General features: G+C 35.2%; 1 protein-coding gene across 12 annotated transcripts in view; it reads left to right on the top strand.

Moving 5' to 3' along the window:
* The window catches only part of CYRIB (CYFIP related Rac1 interactor B), a 147405-nt gene that overhangs the window by 109089 nt on the left and 16569 nt on the right, over window positions 1-21747 (top strand). For 4 of the 12 annotated variants that reach the window (XM_035716470.2, XM_025451016.3, XM_025451017.3 and 1 more), the window contains 3 exons: window positions 5421-5503; window positions 13148-13269; window positions 17930-18035. In XM_035716470.2, coding sequence (XP_035572363.1) covers window positions 5431-5503; window positions 13148-13269; window positions 17930-18035 — 301 coding nt within the window. In that variant the 5' untranslated portion in view covers window positions 5421-5430. Of the gene's footprint in view, window positions 1-5420; window positions 5504-6418; window positions 6502-13147; window positions 13270-17929; window positions 18036-21747 lie in introns of all 12 variants that reach the window. The other 8 variants (XM_035716081.2, XM_025451013.3, XM_025451012.3 and 5 more) reach the window with 4 other exon arrangements.

Raw genomic sequence — 21747 nt, 5'->3', positions numbered from 1 at the left:
GACGATTTAGGTAGATTGTTAGAAGTGTGAGGAAATTAAAAATAAATTGCCTTGCGGAATGGTCACGTGAAGTAGGAGAGTAGATGGATTGGAGATGCATAGTAGGATTGTGGACAGAACTGAGGATGCTCTTCCATGTTAGTGGCCATACATTGAAAGCAGTGGTTCTTAACTGGAGAAGTTTGCCCCCTAGGAGATAATTGACAACATCTGGAGGTGGTATTGATTGTTACAACTCATCACTGGGTGATACCAGGTATCCAGGGGTAGAGGCCTGGTATGCTGCTTAACATCCTGCAGTGCCCAGGACAGCTCCCACAACAAAGAATTCATGGTTCAAATTTAAGAAACCCTCATTTATAGGAAAGCTAATCGGTGTGTTTTTTCTTTTTTTCTTACCCCCAACAGAAATATTAAGTTTACAAACTGGATGTGAAGCAAACTGACAAACAGTAATTCAGATTGTGTTAAATATGCTGAAGGAGGAAGTTGGGTGATGTTATGGAAGATAGGTAGGGCAACTACCTATGGATAAGATTGGCAGACAAAGCCTTTCTGAAGAGGGGGCATGAGATGTGGCCTGAAGAGTGAAAACAGCCAGCCATGGGAAAGTCTGGGGGACTAGCATTCTAGGCAGAGGAGATAGCATTATAAAGCCCCTGAGCTGGAAAGGATAAATGAAGTAACAGCATCTCTTAGGAATTTTCTAAAAAGAGAGGAAATAGTATATTAACTATAATGTATAGTTGTGTTTCTGTTAGCTTCTATTATTTCTCATTAAAGAAGCTTTTTTTTCAAATGGTTTATGGAAAATGGTCTAGTATATTTATTAAGTGCTTTTGTGAGCTCAAAAATACATTCCACAAGCCAGGAAGAGCAAGTTCCTTTCCAGATAACTCACCAACTTTGGAACAAACATGTAACATAAGAGCTCACAGTCACAAAGTTTTATCAGAAATACTAGGGACTGGGCAGTGGTTTAGCGCCGCCTTCAGTCCAGGGTGTGATCCTGAAGACCTGGGATCAAGTCCCACGTCAGGCTTCCTGCGTGGAGCCTGTTTCTCCCTCTGCTTGTGTCTCTGCCCTTCTCTCTCTCTGTCTCTGTCTCTTATGAATAAATAAATAAGATCTTTAAAAAAAATACTAGGAACACTTGAAGTGACCTATATCTGGTTTCTGTGTGTCTTATTTCTTCTTAGCTTACTTAGTAAATATTTATAATATTTAATCCAAAAGTTACAATAAAATAATCTTTGAGATTATTCTCAAAGAGAATCTTTGATTTTTTTCTTCTAAATCATATTATAAGTTTATTATTTTAAATTATAATATTTAAAAAAAGAAATTATAATATTACTTATTTTGAAATTGTGCCTCTAAAATATAAAAAGCAAAAAAAAAAAAAATAAAATAAAATATAAAAAGCATTGACCCAAGTTTTATACAATTTGAAAACTCTTTTATATCTTTTGGTGTCTTTTGTATCGTGTTTATTAATCTGAAACTTAGAATCTTATTAGTCAGCTCTTGTTTAGATGTAAATGACAGAAACCCACTTCAACTAAACAGGTAGAAAGGAAATTGGTTGAAATAAACTAGGATATTTTAAGGCCAGAGGAAAATCAACTAAACTAAGGGAAATGGCAGCTAGAATTCAGGAACAAATGGAATTAGAAATTAGTGACTTTAGGACTTGAGGACACTTTCTCAAGTGCATGCTGGTTTTATCCTCTTGTGATAGACTGTTTTCCTCTATGGCAGGAAATACGGCTGCCACACACTCTGAAGCCTCACATTGCTTGGGTTCTGCTACTGGGTAATAGATCATCTAACATAGCCATAGCATAAGCACCAAATAGATTGCCAAGCATGGTTACTACATGTTTTGCTTCTATTAACCCATTTAATGATTTTATGAACCCTCTGCAGTGGATATTAATATTATGCACAATTTACAGATGGGGCATGGGGAAATTAGGAAACTGGACTATAGTAGCAAGGCTTAAAAGTAAGTGGCATAGCTGGAGTTTGAACCTAGGCAGTCTGGTACCTACCAGTCCTGACAGTTAGCTACAGTATTGTATTCATTGAAATGAGGGGATGAAGAGGTTTTGTGTGTTGTGGTTTTGGCTAGAGTTAAAAAGTATGCAAGACAGGGATATGATTTTGATTTGTTTACCCTTATTAAAAAGATACAACACATGATAATATTATAACGAATTATTTTCAGATCTTTGAAAAATTCCGTGGTTATTTATTTAAGTAATCTCTATACCCAACATGGGGCTTGAACTCACGACCTTGAGGTCAAAATTTGCATGCTTCTCCGACTGAGCCACCTTAGCACCCTGAATTCCGTGTTGTTTAAAGAGGCGCACATAGTATGTTTTGCCTACATAGATTTTTTATAAATATTTTATTTATTTATTTTAGAGAGGACATGAGTGGGAGGGGCAGAGGGAGAGAGAGAGAGAGCATCTCAAGCAGACTCCATGCTGGGTGTGGAGTCCAGTGCGAGGCTCAGTCTAGGACTCTGTGATCATGACCTGAGTCAAAACCAAGAATTGGATGCTTAACCAACTATGCCATCCAGGTGCCCCTACATAGATCTTTCTTGAGTGCTATATGGTAAAGAAACTTTATGCATTGGACTGCAGTTGTACTACATTCAGTGGTTTTTAACCAGGAATGATTCTCTTTGGGACATTTGGTAATATCTCGAGTCATTTTTGGTTGTCAGAACTCGTGTTTTGGGTTACTGGTGGCCTCTAGTACATACAGGCCCAGGATATTGCTAGAGGTCCTACCACATGAGACAGACCCCTCTCCACAACAGAATTTTCCAGCCCCAGATGTTAATAGTACTGAGGTTGAGAAACTTGTACCAGATAAGCTGGGTTATTATCAAACTAAGTTTCTGTGTTTGGGATTTGAAGAGATAAGAAATTCTAAATTTTGGGATACTTGGGGAGAATGACTAGGTCTAGACCAAGTATGATGCATATTTAGGGGATTAAGGTCACATTAGGCTAGGGTGCCTTGGAAGAAGGACCCAATAGTGGAAGAAGTTTATAGAGGAGGGTGTAGGAAAATGGAACAGACAAACTTGGCTAGTTTTGAATATTTTCCTTGAGGATTGACTGTATTCATACAAGTAAAGAGGTAAGGAAACCTAATCTCCCTTCCTCCTGTACCTGATGATAATTTCATAGGACTAATTTTAGGATAGCATTTCAGCAATATCCTTGACATAAATGGGCAAAACATTAGTTTTGTCATTTACTCTGATTTATGACATTGAAATTCATTAATAAATTGACTAGTTTGTATTAAAGTATACAGCTATTATTATTTTTCAGAAATTACTTTGTAATTTTAAGGCTATAGTTACAGTAGCCAACATTTATCACACGCTTTCTGTTTGCCAGACACTGTGCTAAATTAGTGCTTTAATCTTACTGAACTCTCTTAATAACCCTTTAAAATAGTTTCTATGGTATGTATGTTTTACTGATGAAGAAAATGAGGCCCAGAAAGGTTAACTAGCATCCTCAAGGTCAGACAGCTGGTCAGCTAGAGGTGGAATTCTAGTCTGATTTCATAGAAGTAAACTCTTAACACCAAATGGTGTGTTGCCTTTTTCTTCTTAAGGACAATTACAGTTCTTTTTTTGTGCTTATTTTCCATTTGTAGTTGAAATTTTGATACTATTAGGTAATTCTGTGTATATTTGGTCTCCGTTCTTGTTAGTGAAGGAATTTATATATGTTTGGAAACAGATATTCCATATATATGTGAAAGCTTTTAAAAATTAAAGCTGTGAAATAGTCTATTTCCAAATGGTTCCAAAGGGAAAAAAACAACTCTTGAATAAATTTGGTAACCCGTTTGAGGTCTTATTTGGATGTGATGATCTTGAGAAAATGCTTATATTTTCCCTGTAATAAAAAAGCATAGAATTAAAGTTCTGTAGTGTAGAAGATAATTAGGATGAAATATTTCCCTCTTAGTTTTACTCTCAGTTTATCTATCTATATAAAATATTGTACAAAATCTTTCCAGTGAAATTTTGTGATAAAGATTTTAATATCAAAAATAAGATTCTGACCTCTCCCACTGGAGGAATAATACTGTTTTAAAAGAGAGAGGACTTTTCAGTATTTATCATATTTGTGAATCAATTTAACATTTGTGAAATAAATTTAACATTTGTGAATAAATTTTAACATTTTCTAAGAAGTGTGTGTGTCATTCCCCCACACTTTGACCTGTAAAGCAAGTAACTGTTAGGCCTGTACTGTTACTTCCTCTTTGGGAAGCACAAAGTTAGTTAGATAGGTATGCTACTGTCCAGGGAGTAGGTGAGAGAAGAGAGGGGAATGGACAGCACAGATGCCAGAAGTCCGAACTCTTTTCAGATTGTTTGTAATGGGAGTGAGTAATAATATGTGTTCTTTCATTGATAAAAATAGTTACCTTTATGTTTTTCATTTATATTTGCTAGCAGTTCAATATTGGGAGGAAAAAAATACTGAAACTGGTAGAAGGGAGGGTGAGGGGTGTCTGTGGTATCATAGTCTGCCTTCCCTATAGTTATTGCAACTTTATGGTTTGAACCTGGTTTCCTGGATGTTCCTGACACCTCCTTCCACCTTCATCCTCACTGGCTCATGGCAAATTTGGGGGCAAGATTTATGCTGATGCCTTAATTTTTACTGTTTTTCCTCTGCCAACTTAACTAGTTTTGATGATTGCTGGCTCCCTTTTGCTTGTTTGCTGTGTTAACTTCCCAGTTATACACTTTGTATGTTTGTATATAGTTGATATTATTGAATTATCAGTCTGTGAGTTAAATAATGAAAAATCTGATTAATTTTAAGAGTATAGAAGATGTCAGAAATACTGGTTTATTTGTGGTACAATTCTTTAAATGGGTCAATTGATAAATCCCTTCAGTCTTTAATGGTTAAATGTGGTTTGAATACTATCTTCCTAGTATTCCCAATAGGGTTTGATTCTGCAAGGAGAAAAATATCCCTCTTACTTAAAAATAATAGTTTTTACTTACTTGAGAGATCTATTTTTGATGTTAATTTAAGTTGAGAATATATGCCTCAAACATTTTAAAGGAGTAACACTAGCATAGGTGCATTGATTAATGTAAATATTGCAAGTTATATGTAAAAATCTAATCTTTTTTCCAGTCTTGCTTTATGTAACTTTTTTGATATGTGGAAAAGAGGGAAAGGGCTATAAACTCAGAGCCAAATGTGCTTTTGTTGTTCCAAATTTTCAATGCCAGAAGTATATAAACCTGCACCTGTTGGTAATTATGAGCAAGCCAGCCTTTGCCGAATCCCAGGCCTCTGCTTAAATTTTTTTTTACTGGAACTAAATGATGTTGCCATTTTTATTTTTAGGTTTGCTGGCATGGGTAATCTCATTAAGGTGCTAACCAGGGACATAGACCACAATGCAGCACATTTTTTCTTGGACTTTGAAAGTAAGTCTCTTTAGCCCTTCACAGCTGGTGCATAATGGTAAAGGTGAAAGATGATCTATAGTCACACCGCAGTGAAGGCTGGCCCGAATATTTGTTAATAAAATATGGGGATCAAACAAAGTTTGCATGATTTTTTTCTTAATCGTAGGCAAACATCACCATCATATGTATAATTCTTTAGTTTTTCATTTGCTAAAATCATGTTGAGTCTGTAGCCAGTGCTGTCCTTTCATTAGTCCATGAAGCAAGCAGCCTTATGATGAACATTCTAATAGTATGCCTTGGTGACTACGCCCAGCAATGTATTTGCTCAGAATCCTATGATAATCTTAGAGAAAATCGGTGTCGTGCTGCATATCCAGAATCAGTACTCTAAACGGCTTCCACAAATTTATTAATCAAATTTGGTTAGAAATCTATGCTTTATTGAATGGCATGCAGGAAGTAAGTTGAACATTCTGCTATGTTAAGATGAAATGCAAAGGTGAGCTGTGGCCAAAACTCTTAATATTTGGCTTTGAAATAAATTGTTGTTTCAGTGCAATATTAAACAAGATTACATGTGAATAATTCTTGATAAGAAATTTCTTTTTCAGAAAACTAGCACTATTGGAATACTTAAAGAATTTTTCATTATAAGGCCATTAATGAAACTTGTCTTGGGAGAATTTTGAGAAGAATTAGAGCAACAATTGTGCCATTGTGTACAGGAAAACCACATTTCACCTCTAGGTCCTACATATCAACACCTTGAGAACCCGGTTTGCTGCCTGCCAGAGCACAGTCTGGGTAACCTGAAGGACGAATTCATGGCCTAATGAACATTTTCCCTGTTACTATTTAAAAAAAAAAAAAAATTCAGATGTTCTTTTTTATAAAGGGATATTTTCTCTTTTCTCATTCTTGTCTTGACAGGTACCTTAACATGGGGAATCTTCTTAAAGTTTTGACATGCACAGACCTTGAGCAGGGGCCAAATTTTTTCCTTGATTTTGAAAGTGAGAAGATGATTTTATATCTATTTCTCTTTGCCTGCAGTAGACTGCGTTTGTCTTGCACTAAATGAATGTTTCCACTTTGCCATCTTCTTAACTGCTTTGCATGACTGAGCTATGAATTGTTTGAGTAAAATTTCTGGTGCCTTCTAGAACTGCAAGTTATATTTTATAGATTAAATTGTGATAAAATGTTTTTATTTGAATTTTTATAAGAGAGTCCTATCTCCTAGTTGAACATTATTTTATAATTGGAGATACTCTAATGAAAACATTTTTATGAAAAATTTTGGTGGAAAGGACAAATGCTACTTCAAGATTTATTAATAGAAGCCAAATATTTGGGGAAAAATTTATCATAGTTGAAAAAAATTGACTAGGCTTTAATTACTCTTTGTGACTATTGAAGTATTTTAAATACAAATCTGTTCATGAAGGCCATTCAAAGCTCAGTAGTTTGGGCATAATATTAAAAGGTAAGTGTGAACCTTAATTATTTAATCTTTACAGATAATTAATTTGAAAAGTTAAACTCATTATATGTATGTATTTCAGGAATTCGTTTTTTTCTAACTCTAAATAAAAAGAAAAATAATAGGTTCACAGACCTTTAAGTAATTTGCCTTCTGTTTGTTTTATGTTGCATGACCTATTGTAATATGGTCTAAGAGTGGCAGGTAAGTGTCATTGACCCCCGTGCATGTTGGAAAGCTTTTGCTTTTTGGCTGTCTGTATCGCTTTAGCTTATCTGGTTGTCAAATTGGGAACAATGATATTAAATTGGTTGTTTCAGTGTGAATGTTGCTGTTTTAACTGATCATTATTAGAAAATTGTTAGGAAAGGGTGAAGAGATAGAAGTTTCTAAGTTGTGTGAGCCCATGCATTTTTATTCAAGATTAAAACATTTGAACAGATTTTTAAATTCTTAAAATTTAAGACCTTTTCTGGTTTTAAAAACAAATAAGTCCCGTAAAATCTATCCCCAGAGAGTCATTGCATTTTCCATCAACTTCTGTTACATAATACATTCTATTTTTTGAATAATTTATATATATTTTTTCTTTGAACCAGGGTAGTTCATATGAATCAGTTTGTAGTTTATCCCATTTTATGGAATAATTTGTGGTCTCTGATTTATTTCTATTGTTTTTTTACTTTTATTACATTCCTATAAATGTTCTGTTATATTTGGGTCCTGTGTATAGGCTATCAAAGAAGAGTAATGGGACTATCAGGACCATATTAAATTGTTGGGTTTTTAGGGGGAAATGTTAAAGATGTTATTTAAATGAATATTAGTTTTCTTGACCCTTCTCAACAATTTAACAGTGCCATTTTAAATGCATGTTCAGCATGAATTTTAATCAGCTTGGGGATGTTAAGCAGATTGCTTACTTGAAGATTCTTTCAGATGAGGCAACTTACATTAGAGCTGTATTTTAGTTTATTTGCATCTGTTTCAAACTGGTCTTGTACATTTTTCTGCTATTCTGTCTCCTTTTTATTCTGTCTCAAATTCCTTACATTTGCAGAATCTTGGCTTCATACAGTCAAGATCTTGTTCAAGACTTGGCACTTGATCTTTTTATAAATGTAGCATCATGTGGTCAAGTAAGAAGCATGAATTTACTATAGTATCTTAAATATTACTTGGTCTTGGTTTTACAGTCTTTGAGGGTTTGAACCATTATCCTTAAAATTTAAATATCTAATTTAGTGGCAGGAGTAGATTAAAATTACTAATACCACCACCACCACCAATAGCCAATAATGAAGAACTACATATGAAATGTGAATGTATTAAAAGCAGATGAAAAGTGAAAGGTGATATTTGTTGCCTTTTCAGCCAGTGTAGAACTTTGTTAGACACCTGATGTTCTGTTGTATACTAGGCCGCAGTTTGCCCATTTCCTTCTTACCCGGATTTTGAAATGTTTTCTTTTGAGTCCATCATTAGAGTTCTCTTAGTTTTATTGCTCATCTATTTGCATATTTGCCTCCTTCTGGATATATGCATTTCCAAAAGTTTATTTTATCTTTAGACTACTTCAGTGACTTGAGCACCCAGCACATGAGTCCTGTCTTCAACAGTTGTATACCAGACTCAAGATTGTCCATATAGTTGATTTGCCAGTTCTTTGTGATTACTGAGAATAAAGCCACATTCTTTTATTAAGTAGAATATTTAGTACTACGTTGTTTGTTTCTGGTTGAAAAATAATACTCAGGTTACCAGAGTAATTTGGCTTTACTACTGTTCCATCATTCTTAGTAGTTAAATCTATCATTGTATCTATTTGGGCAGCTAGAGAATTAATTCCATACAGATAGATATACTGGCATTTTGTATCAAATTGTATACAAATTAAGTATTTTTATGCATGTAAGACATAATCTAATCTCTGTAGTTGACATAATGAAGATGTCTTTAAATCACTACTCCTTTAGTTCACATACATTGCACACACATGGTTTTTCATTTCAGTTCAGCAAACATTTATGGCTTGCCTCCTATATACTGGCTAGTCGATGCTGGGGATGCAGAGATAACTAAGATACAGTCCTTGCCTTTGGGAGTTCTCAATCTAGTGAGATAGAAATACAAACTAAAAATTTCCTTTATATCCTTTACTATTCAAGGTGTAGATCCCAAGGGATACCTAGCGTGAGTAGATGGGATATTATAGAAGACTTTCTGATGGTGACCTTTGAGTTGAGTTGTGGAGGGTGACTTAGAGTGTTTCAGGGTAAGTTAGTGAAGGACATTGTTAGAAAGAAGGAACAGCATCTACAAAAGCCTTAAGGCATGAAATGACATTCTGTGTTCAATGAAATATTGTTGTCTACTCTTAAGGTGTATTAGAAAGAGGGCCTTTTTCTTAAATTATACCTGTATGATAAGATTTTATTTTAAGAATAATGGTTCAACTAAGGTATAAGCCCAGAATTGCCCCATAAAATTTGGCAGCAGTTTATGTTAATGGCAGCATATAAAAAGTACTGACTTGGGGGCAGTATAGCCTCTTCTAGTTTTTGGAATTTCTTATTTGATAACGACTTAGCTGATTCTAGTGACACATCTTTAGTCTGAGTAACTACTATATCTTATTAGTTTATTAAATTATGGTTCTTAGGAGAAGAGGGACTTCTATTTATTTTTATGTCCCCTTCCAGCCTTCACATAGTGCTTTGTAAATGATAGGAGTTCAGTATCTGTTGAATTGATTGACTTATCTCCAGGTAGACCAAAACAGGAGAGTTGATAGAGGTAGTCATTTGTCAATGAGGAATGGAATCTTACTTTCTCTGATTTTTTGTTAAAGTGCCTTTCCATTTAGTCATACATTTCCTCTAATTCTTGTGTGTTTTGTGTGACTTGTCCCCCACAACCTTGTGAAACTATTGAAATCCACTCTTCTAGTCTAACTTTATTTTCCAATTTTACTTTTTGCATATTTTCAGTTGCTTTTGCCCTGTACTTTGAAATATCTTTATACTGGTGGCATTTTCTTATATTTATTTTTCTAAAATCATGTAGGATTATATTCATACAGAGATAAAAATGCATAATAGCTTCCTTTAACTCATGCTGGAGGTGTATTTATATCTCTACCTTCTCATTCACTCACCAAGTATTTGTTATAGAAAATCTACTCGGGACTGAGATGACATCCTATACAGTGTATGTGCTATATATACACCGAGGTCCCTGTTTTGATGAAACTTATAGATGGTAAATATTTACTGAATGAGTGAGTGCAAGATTAAAGCAGGACGGCTGCTTATCACAATTTTTATGTGACTTGCTTTTTGTTACTTCTGTAGCTAAGCTCATCTCTGCCCCCTTTTGGACCATAACATTCAATTTTCGCAGTTATTTTCAGTGATTCTTTAATAGCAAACCTGTATGAAATTACAATATTTAATTTGACGTTCAAACAATAAGAGCAACTGAAACATGCTTTCCCTTAAACAGCTGTTAGAACTAAGCTTGAAAAAAAAAAGAACTAAGTTTGATGAGTAATAACTACTCCTACTCTCAGTAATACTTTATTTTGCAATCGAATGTCCTTTTGTCAACTGGTTAAGTGATATTTTTTTCTTCAAGTAATAAACTTCATCATTCTTTGCCACGAAAAATCAAAGTGACAAGTCTTGGTTTTATTATATGATACCATTTTTTGGAAAAATGCTTTATAGTCTTTCTCCCTCCTTAGTATTTCTCCCTTTTGCATGACTTGCTCTCAGTAAAGTAGTGCTTATTACCTGTCTGCTACTTGCTGTTTGTCTTCATTTCTACAGCAGTCTTCAGCAGCTTTCAAAATTATAAATGTGACTTTCCTGTGACAGTCTAAAAAATGTTTAATCAGTGTGGTGCTGGGTATTTTTTCCACCCTTAGGGGGAACTGGAATCTTCTCCTTTATTTTTAAATTTCTTGGTGCTTACTAAACTTTTAATAATTATTAACCACTTCCAAGGTCTACTTAAGTCTACTTGATAATGTTTCTTTTGTATGTAAGTCTCAGTGTCACATTTTTCTGTTAAGAGCTAGTCACCACACTAAAAATACAGTTTAGTATTTGCAAACTTCACAAGTATCTTTTGATATATAACAGTCAAAATATTGTCCTTTGTCATGAATTCCCACTTCATGAATTAAAACTATGATATGTGTCTACTATTGATGTTATGTCTGTAGTTTCACAATTCCATATGAAAAAGAATAAAACTGCTGTTTTGCATGTAAAAAAAAGTAAAGTACTTTTTTCTATTGCATCTGGTGTAAGTATAAAAGTTATGAGGTGTACTTTTTTTCAGTGTGTCTCTTATTTTGGAGAATATGGTCTGGCTAAATGTGAGAAATTATTACTGGTAAATGTGAAACCCTGATTTTTAAAAAATCATTTAGCTCCAATATTAATATTTGCTCCTAGTAATATCTTTATGGCTTTGGATATAGAGTATTTTTAATTTGGCTCCTCTTGCGTAATTATTTTGTCACATTATTTTTATTAAAAAAATAGATGATTTCTGAAAGGAGATTTGAAAAATAGGGGACCTATGAGAACACAGATTCTTAATTTGGCTTTGCACATGAATGTTACTCCATTATTGTTGCTGTAGTAGTGTTTAAATATGTTGAAGTTAAAAGTTAGTACTCTGTTGCTTTAAAAAAAAAAAAAGGTATATTTTTGACTAGTTGGCAGGTTCAATAGGTGGAATTCAATTATGACCTGCCTCATGTGCAGAATAAAGTTACAGTTCCTAGGCATCTGGACTCTCCTAAGTTTCATGTGTGAACTGTTTCTTTAAATTTTCTAAGGACAGAAATAAATACATTGTATATTTGTGTGGAGGTAAAGTGGGTGCAGAAAAGTCTAAGTACTAGTCTTCTATGATTGCTAGACAAAGGGATTTGTCAGAAATGTTCTCAATTCATACTATCAGTTTGATCTGCCTCCCCTGTCCAAGAAAAATTTTTGTGGAGGAATTCAGCCAACACAATTCTTTCTAAAACATTATGATAATCGAAATATTTATCATTTTTAGTGCCTTATTGCTGTAGCAATTTATCTGTAGCACCGAGTGTGGTGTAATTGGAAAGATTTATGAAAAACCCCGTTTCACACAGATTGCCCATTTTTATCCAAGGGAAAAAAGAATTGTATTAAATTAAAAAAAAAAAAGATTTATCCTTAGAAAAACAAATGACCAAGTTATTAAAAACAGAATTTCTGTTACCCTGAGTTTAGGAGAGAGAAATCCAGATTTAGTCATCTATTAGCATATGCTCTGTGGCTAACACTACAGGTGGTGGAAATGCCCATATGTTTGTATTCCTGATTACGTTTCTTATGACTATAATTTTCCCCTCATTTTTCTCTCACTCAACCCCAAGTATGTGGGGAGCCTGTTTTTGCTTTAGTATTTCAAAATTTCAGTGACAGTATTATAGCTGAAAGTATCTGTTTTTCAGCAGCCTGCCTCACTGTTCTGAAGCAGTGTCATAATTTTAACTCCTCTGCACAGGAGTCTTGTCCATGTGCTCATCAGCAGAGAAGTTCAGTTGGCACAGAATTTAAAGTGATCCCTAGAAAAAGGGAGCATCTAACAACTATTCTTTTAAAATAGTTTTTAATTTATTTTATATTGAAACTCAGGTCATTAAAATGAACTTTATAGGAAAATAAAGTAGTCTCAGTCTTAAACCGTAGATGAACAAGGTAGGCTTTCCATTTCTCTTGCATTACAAAAATCACTACTCATGCATATACATTCATTGCTGATAATGATTACTAGAGTAGTAAAATTGATTGTTAACACTACCACAATTTAAATTTTGAATTCACAATTCTGAAGTTCATTTAATATACCTAGTCATGACTTATAACTTAAGATAAATAGTCATGTTGGAGGGTCCCTTGCTTCTTTGTGATATTTACAAACATGAGGCTAGCTTTTCAGATGTAGAAGTAATGGAAAAATTATGAATCTTTTCTGTTTTCTAAGAAGTGTAAAGTTAACATTGAATAAAATGTTAGCCATCTTTAGAAATTGAGATTGTTCATTGTTTAGAGTTATATGTGTACTAAAAAAAAAAAAAATCATGTGACTGTAAATTTTTTTTGTGCTTTCCTGCTATTTAGATGCCCAGCCTACAGAGTCTGAGAAGGAAATTTATAATCAGGTGAATGTAGTATTAAAAGATGCAGAAGGTATCTTGGAGGATTTGCAATCATATAGAGGAGCTGGCCATGAAATACGAGAGGTAAAGCATGTTTAAACATTTTCCAACAGACTAAAATTCACTGCATCCTTCTTCTTCTTAATCTCTTTGTACATACTTTTGAATTCTCTATTGCATATTAAGTATTATATTTAAAGAATGATCATTTGCATTGTTTCAAAAGTGGTTGTAGTGATTCAAGGATAAAAGGAAAACTGTTCTGTGAATATGCAATTTATGTATGTTAAAGAAAAATTTATTTTTTGGTTGCTCTTACACCTGAAATTTACAGTATCCATGGGGAACTATTTATACTTTTTATACTTCTTTATACTTTTGGAGAGGAAGAGAGAATGTAACTTTTTGTGGCCTTTTGTCCTGCTACTCTTTTTTTCCACTCCTCCTGTGCTTCTGGGAGAAGGCTGTTGTCATCCTTGTGGTCTGGACTCCCCCCGACTCTGTCTGATGACTTTATACCATGGAGCAAATATTTGGTGTGGTCGCCTCAATTCTCTTGTCATGAGCCTCTGAACTTGTCCAGGCTTCTGTCCATCTCTTATTCCACTTCTTCTCTTTTTCAGAAGAAGCTGTGTCTCTACTTGTTATCAAGACTAATTTCTTTACCTTTGTTCTGCATCTTCCTCTGAAACTTTACTCTTTTAATTATTTCTTCTCTTAATTACATCTTCTGTGTTTTTTCTTCTGTTGACTTCTTCCCATCAGAATATACTCCGGTGGCCTCTACCACCAAAAGAAACACCCAGCCTCTGGACCTTATCTCTTTCTCATCACTGTATTTCTTAAGGTCATTGCCGTGTTTCTTCAATCCCCCTCCCCTTATGCTTCTTTTATTATGTGTATAACAGTGCAGAGGTTGTCAAAGTGTTGGGTTTACAGTCCATATCCATCCAGCTCCATTCCTCTAATGACATACGGAGTGTTAGTGAAGCCAGAATTAAGTGTAGGCATCAGATGATTCAGGACGATTTAGTTTTGGACTAAGGGGTCACAGGTTTTGGTGATTGACTGAATGTTTAATATAAGGGAGAAGGGGAGTTAAATGATTCCAGGGTTTCTGGTTTAGATTAGCCACTGGTAATATCATTAGCTGAGGGAAATTATAGATAACATGCATTCCATTTTTTACCTCTCCTGCTCTGGACTGTTTGTTCCCTGAATGTCTTGCACATATACTTTCCTTCCTTTACATCCCAGTAATTAATTCCCCCTTACTCTGTTGCCCCAGTACTTTGTACACATTTCTTTTATGGTAACCATCGCTTTTTTTAAAAATTTCTGAAATTTAATGTTGATAACTCCACCACCACCTACAGCTTGAGGAGCATAACCCTGGTTTCTTACTAATTTGTGTGTCATCAGCACCTAAAACAGTGTTTAGGAAGCAATTAGTAACTGTTGCAGAAGTAAATAGAAGAGCTTAGATGAATCTTGCCAATATCATTAGTTTAAGTGAAACCTTAAGATTTTAGTAAATGAAGGCATGTAATCATTTCTGTAAAATTCAAGTCCTGAACGTTTAAACATATTTCAAAAAATCAAAAATTTGTGGAAATGGAAGGTTTAAATGATTAGACAAGACCTTAATTAACTAATTAATGAATTATTTCCTTATAGGTCACAACAATTCACAATTTGTTATGTTTGGTGTTTCCATATTGATTATCATTAATACTATTAATTCAGTTTTATATCGTTTCTTTTAAAATTTATTTTATAATTGAATTCTGATCAGTTTTTTATAGTTGTCTCCCATAAACAATAAAGAAAAAACATCTCATTCACTGTAGAGCTATAGACTATTACCTATTTTTAAGGTTAGAGCCTTTAGGATTTTTTTTTTTTTTTAACTTAACCAAGTGAAGGGTTACTCTGCTTCTGTGTGGGAAGGCTCACTGCAGAGTTTTTATACTGACTTAATGAAATGTGTATATTGACTTAATTGAATGCAGTTATCATCTTCCAAAAGAGGGGAAAATGATGGAAAAGCTTACATAGGAAGTCATTGCAAAGAGGACTCAGCTGTGAAACCAGAAACTTTAGACGCAATGACCAAAGGTTGGAGTTGTCCTTGGATACTCTGATCACCCAATTTAGTGCTGTAGCCACATTTGGTGCAAGTGTGCTTGTGGCATTCATGATTGATCAGGCGGGAAAGTAAATAAATGTCACAAAGTTAAAGTTTATATAGGAAAATAACACTGAAGAACAACACTAAAAGGAAAGGGGAGAATCACAAGAGATGGGAAGAGATTCACCTGACCAGGCTTTGAGACTTATTATAAAGGTACCTTCATTAATTCTTTGGTAAAAGAATTAAAGACAGAGAAATTAGGTAAATAAAATAGATAAAAAATATGTAAGCTAGAAAACTCTTAAAACCACATTTGTGTCTTCTGTAGATGAAGTGTGTAACTATTCAAGCATTTGAAGAAATTTTCACTGAGGAGTGCATATTGATGTTTGGGTTTAACTCTGTAAAAAATTTCTGAATAATAGGAAAACAAGAAAGGAAGGTACAAATAAAAACTGATTATATACAAATATACAAAGAACAGCTGTAACTGCAGTAACTGTCAATATGAAGACCAATAAACTTGGTAGAACAACCATTCTACCTATGGAAAAACACAGACAATAGAAAAAACTGTTCAGATTTACTAATAAGTGCACATCACTGACATGCAGTTATATATGATAATACATTGTTAAAAGCTCAGTTATTGGGTGCTTTATGAAGGAACAGGTAGTCTTTTTTTTTTTTAGGAACTGGTTGTCTTAATGCAAGTTCTATTATAAAATGATTGCCTTTTTGGAGGTCACTTTGGCAGTGTGTAAAATAAGATTTATAGAATTCTTTGTACTCTTGTATTGGCTTACATTTTAGAAAATATTCTCAGAAAAACTATCATTCGAGAGGAAGGTAAATGTGAAAACCTATGGTTAAGATGTGGAATTACATATTTTTTAAATAGTGTTTTAATACAGAATCTATTAAATAAAGCTTATTCTCTAGGATGAACCACTAGTCAGGGAAATAAAAATTCCTCACTACTGTTTGATATATCTGTACAGGGTTAATATTTTTGAAAATGAGTTACCATATCTGCTCCACGACACTCTCACTGTTGACATGTATTAAGTGCCCTTCTGCATGTTGGGGTGTGCTGGGTGCTATACCAAAAATGTTGCCTAACACAGTGTAACTGATGTGAAAGGAGAAGGAATTAGAGTGAGAACCATAACATGTTGTCATAAAAGGAAAACCAATGTCTCAGTTCTAAATCGAGGCAGGGCAGGGTTAGGGAAGTAGTTAACTCAGTTGTGAAAGTGGGTAATGTTTGCTAGAGCATTTTGATATTATGAGAATGAGTTGATACTTTGAAAAATATTTATTTATTTATTTATTTAGATTTTATTTATTCATGAGAGACACAGAAAGAGAGAGGGAGAAGCAGGCTCCATGCAGGGAGCCCAACATGGGACTCGATCCTGGGACTTCAGGATCACACCCTGGGCTGAAGGCAGGTGCTAAACTGCTGAGCCACCCAGGTGTCCCGAAAATAATTTTTAGATCCTTGTAAGAAAAGTTGAATATGATTCTCAGGAACAGAACAGAAAATTTTAATTTTCATCTATTTCCTGAATAATAAATAGATTTTTACTACTTGATATTAAACATTGCTAAAAAATAAAACATTTAAAAAAAAAACATTGCTGAGATGGGGCTTGAGGCTAAAAGAACACTTTTGTGTATGTCAGGATAGTATCACAGTCCCTTTGAAATATTTGTATTCATGTGAAAGAAGGAGTGTTATATGTAATGTCAGGTTTTCTTTAAAATTCTAGGTAGCCACATAAATGCGATTCACCTCAGAATTCTGTTGTGTTTGAACATCATTTTAAAATGTTTTATATAAGGGTGCCTGGGTGTGGTTCAGTTGGTTGAGCATTGGACTTGGGCTCAGGCCATGATCTCAGCCCCACATTGGGCTCCCTCCCAGTCTGCTTCTCCCTCTGCCACTTCCCCTCCTCATGCTCTCTCTCTTTCTCAAATAAATTAATACAATCTTTTAAAAAGATTTAAAAGGTTTTTAAAAAAATGATTTTATATAAAAAAATCAAGAAAATTTGCATATAGTGGCAAGCTTTTGTAAGGCACATTATGTAAGTAATATATAGCCCATTTGTTTAGTTTGTAGCTTATTTATCAAAGCATTCCCTAAATCTATCTGGTTTCAATTTTATTTTGCTCTCTTGTTTTTCAGTTTGAGGTGGATAGAGTCAGAGTACTAATGCCTTGAGAAAATCTAAACATGTCAATAACCTCCTGATAATGTTTATAAGGACCCCCATATGCTCTCCCCATCTTGGTTACGAGTTTCAGCTTTCAAATAGCATGTTTAGCTTGTTTGAAGATGTTAGAGAAACCAAGCCAGATTGTTGAAAAAAGCATTAAGTTCCATAAAAGATTAAACAAATGAAAGATGAAAGCAAGAAAATCCATCTCTTTGGGAGTGACCCTCTATATTCACAAAAGATTGCCTAATGATTTGAAAGACTGGTCATATTTTATTGAGTATACCAGGGTTTCCTATGTTTGCTGAAACCTATATTTTAATGTAAAAATAATACTGTTTTGATTTTGAAAACTCTAACTCTTTTTATTCTTTGGATTTTGAAGGCAATCCAGCATCCAGCAGATGAGAAGTTGCAAGAGAAGGCTTGGGGTGCAGTTGTCCCACTAGTAGGCAAATTAAAGACATTTTATGAATTTTCTCAGAGGTTAGGTAAGTTGAAAGTTTTGTAATTATGACTTCCCTAGTGAAAAAGACATATATTGATAAGGAATTAATATAGAATATTTTGTGTTCACCTTGCTAAATTTGTATGCTACATAGGTACAGCAGTCTTGTTAGACTGTAAGATTACAGCATAATCTTACCATCCCTATCAACCCAGGTCTTTAATTTCTTTAGATCATTTCTCCCAAAAAAATTATATCTTCCACAAGGAAATGACTGATTTCTTTTTTTGTAGCCTAAAAGATCCTAGTATGAGAAACCACTTGGTAGAATTTCTCTCCATCTCTACAGCAAATCCTGTCCCATATGTGATAACTAGTCCTCAGGCCCTTGGGCTATTTAGATTCTTGTATTCTTAAAGATCATTACTGATTACAGTCAGTTCGTGTATCTAAAATAGTACAAGAGAAATAGCAAGTTGATGATGTGCCCACAGGTATTTAGGGAGTTATTAAAATAAAAAGCATTCGAAATCATTTGCTTTTTCCCTAGTATGGGAAAAATTCTTCAGAGATCAGCGTTGTGCCTTCCATACAGTGAGTAAGCAAAATTGGAATTCCCTTTATTGGAAAAGAAGGAGGCAGAGCAGGTGAGATTTAGGCAATTAGTCCCTGGAGTCATTTGAAAGATGGAAGTTGCCAAGTTTTAAAAATGGGTAATTATTTGGGTTCTGTATCTTGTTGTTGCTGTTTCTAAGTCTCTAGATGCTTGGGAAAAATCAGTAGCTTAGGCAGTGATTGGTCAGTCAGCAGCATCTCAGTTGGCTTTAGCGATCTCTGTGGCAAAGCATTTCTTTGCACTACCATAGGGCTTGTGCTTTCCAGTGTCCAGCAGGTCCCTATCACTTCCTAGTTTTTTATATCTGGCTGTCTATACCTTCATATATCAGCTACTTGGGCCACTTGGTCTGCAGCCTGCTTGAAAGCTGGGTTCATTTTTTTTTTTTTTCTTTTTAATGCCTAGGTTTTTTAAAAACTGAGAGAACTGCTGTTTTTCCTTAGATGAAGTACAGACTGTTAAAGGTACAGATTGTTGAGATAGAAGTGTTGGTATAACTTTTCTTACTAGAAATAAGAATTATAACTTCTTTTCTCAAGCGCAACAGTTCTTTCACGCTGCCAGCCTTTTTGATCAAGTATCTATACTTGATCTATAGGTCTATAGTTTTGTGACCTCATTGACCTCATTGAGGTCTTCTAATTGTGGTTATCTTTACTCCTTCATCTTTAGAGTGTTTCTTGCACTGCTAGTTTCTAGCTGCCTTTGAAGTTATATGTCTTTAGATGGTGCTCAGGCCTCCTGAGGCTCATCTTAGTCTCTTAGCATTCGCTACTTTAAAAGAATAATTGTAAACTAGGCTGAACCAGTTAGGCTTCCATGTTTTCTTATGTTTTAACTATCGGAATTAAATCAGGCTAGTGGTATGTGTTCCATTTCGGCAGAATGGTATTTGTAACATAGGTAATAGCAAGAAGCTGTCATCTTTCATACATCCTGTCAGAGCCTGGATCTTTGATTAACTCTAGCGACTTCTCTGTAAAGTTATGAGCAAAGTACAAATTTAACATAGGACAGTTTACATCTCTTTGCCAGTAACCTGGTTAGTAATGTTTCCAGTTTCCTTGTTGACAGAAGCACATCTTTGTTTACATATGATAGAAACTCTTTGTCTCTTGAGTGAGTGAGGGATGAATTAATGGTTAAACACATCTGCTGTATCAAATATGTATTGGGTATTTAGGAGAAGCAATAATAATGGACTTTGGGCTTTGGAGGCATAGCTTCCTATTTAAAATCTGCTGTTTGCTAAGTATTGGTTGTGTGGTCTTGACCACATGAGCTTCAGTATCCTTTCTGGACCTGAGTCTGGTGAACCATCTGGTTTATATCCACTAAACCTCCTCTCTCCTCTTCCTACTTGAGCCACAGGTGAGGATAAACATTACAAATAGCCCATAAAGCGCCAGCTGTCAAGATACATGTGATCATTCAGAATCTTGCAGTCCCAAGAAGAGAGTTGCTTGGCTTCAGCATCACAGATATACAGTGGTGTGTACCCCAGAAGAGAGATCCTGATCCCTTGCCAGTTTGCATATTTATAGAGACACAGGGAAGGAATCTCTTGACTAATTTGGAAGACACAGTGACCTTTGTCGACAAGGTTAACGTTGCTGGCCTGGGATAGTTCCTGTACTTGTTTCAGCCCGAGGCTTTCTGAGTTGAGGCACCTCATTGAAGGTTGTATGATCAGAGAGTAAACAGACTCCTTTGGCTTTTCTTGGTGTTTCTCCTGTACTAAAGGAGCACTTTTGGGCAGCCTGGGTGGCTCACCGGTTTAGCACTACCTTCAGCCCAGGGCCTGATCCTGGAGACCTGGGATCGAATCCCATGTCAGGCTCCCTGCCATGGGGCCTGCTTCTCCCTCTGCCTGTGTCTCTGCCTCTCTCTCTCTCTCTCTGTCTCTGTCTCTGTCTCTCTCTCTCTCTCTGTCTCTCATGAATAAATGAATAAATTTTTTTTAAAAAAGGAGCACTTTCCACAGGGACTTCCTCTTCCTAGGCATCCAGTTGTTTTCCCTTATTCTACTTTGTAGCCTAATCTGTCTTTATTATTTCTCCCAGTTGGTCTTTTCCTTGCAATTTTGTGCACTCATCTATCAGCTAATTTCTTCTAGAATTTAGAGTTTAGTAGCCTGTTAATTTCTTCATGTCACCTATCTTTCCTAAGAACCCTAATCACATGATTTTGTTTTAGGAGCTCCATCAGTAAGACCACAGTCCTTATATCATCTCTTCTTTGACCTCTCTTTCTTTCCGACTCAGCCAGAGACCTGAGCCACCTTCTGGGATCTTCTGTCTCTGATTCCTTTCTTGACACAGGCCATTCTATTCTAGACCAGTAGGACTGTTTTGTATCCAGAGAAGTTCCCAAGATGAGAGGCTGATGCAGGTGCCTCAAAGTCAGATAATCAGTGTCCTTGTTTTTAGATGACCTTTTTCCATAGATTTGCCATTGAGGGCTCCAGCCATTCAGGAACTGAAGTCTTCCAACATGGTTACCAGCTATCCCACCTGAGCCAAGTGACTGGACTGCACTCCACAGGGGAGGGGCTGTGCCATCCCCCAAAGTTTTAGAGCACTGCAAATGTTACATTAACCCTGAGACTTGATAAATCTAGAAAACGCAACTTTCTTTTTTTCTACAACAGCCTGTAACAGTATTGGGGTGTGGATGCGCACACGTGTGTGTTGAATGGTTTTTACTATTCTCCTCTCTCTCAGACTTTGCTTTGCACTTACATCAATACTGACAAATGGAATGAATCTTGAGATGAATAAACCATTTTTCAAAATAGCTAAAATGTACTTTTCCTCTTAATTGACTTTCATATCCACTCTTATACTTCTATATGCCATCCGTCCGTCCTCCTGTAATCCATCCTACACATAGCAGATGAAGTGGAGTTTTCATAAACATTAATCTATTATGCTTAAGTAGTTTCTCCAGGGGAATTAGAATGACAAGACCAGAACACTTGGTATGGAACATAAATTATATGCATATTGTGCTAGTCTTGGGTTACTCTCCTTGCATCTCTGTTCTACTTATGTTGGTCTTCTTGCAGTTCCTCTGCTATGTCCTGCTCCTCTCAGCTCAGGATCTGGCTCACTGCCCTCTTGCTCATCCTTAGTGTACA

This window comes from Canis lupus, chromosome 13 (genome assembly GCF_003254725.2).
Source record: "Canis lupus dingo isolate Sandy chromosome 13, ASM325472v2, whole genome shotgun sequence".
Classification (NCBI taxonomy): Eukaryota; Metazoa; Chordata; class Mammalia; order Carnivora; family Canidae; genus Canis; species Canis lupus.
Note: the sequence above shows the minus strand (reverse complement) of the source record. Positions and strands in the feature narration are given on the sequence as shown.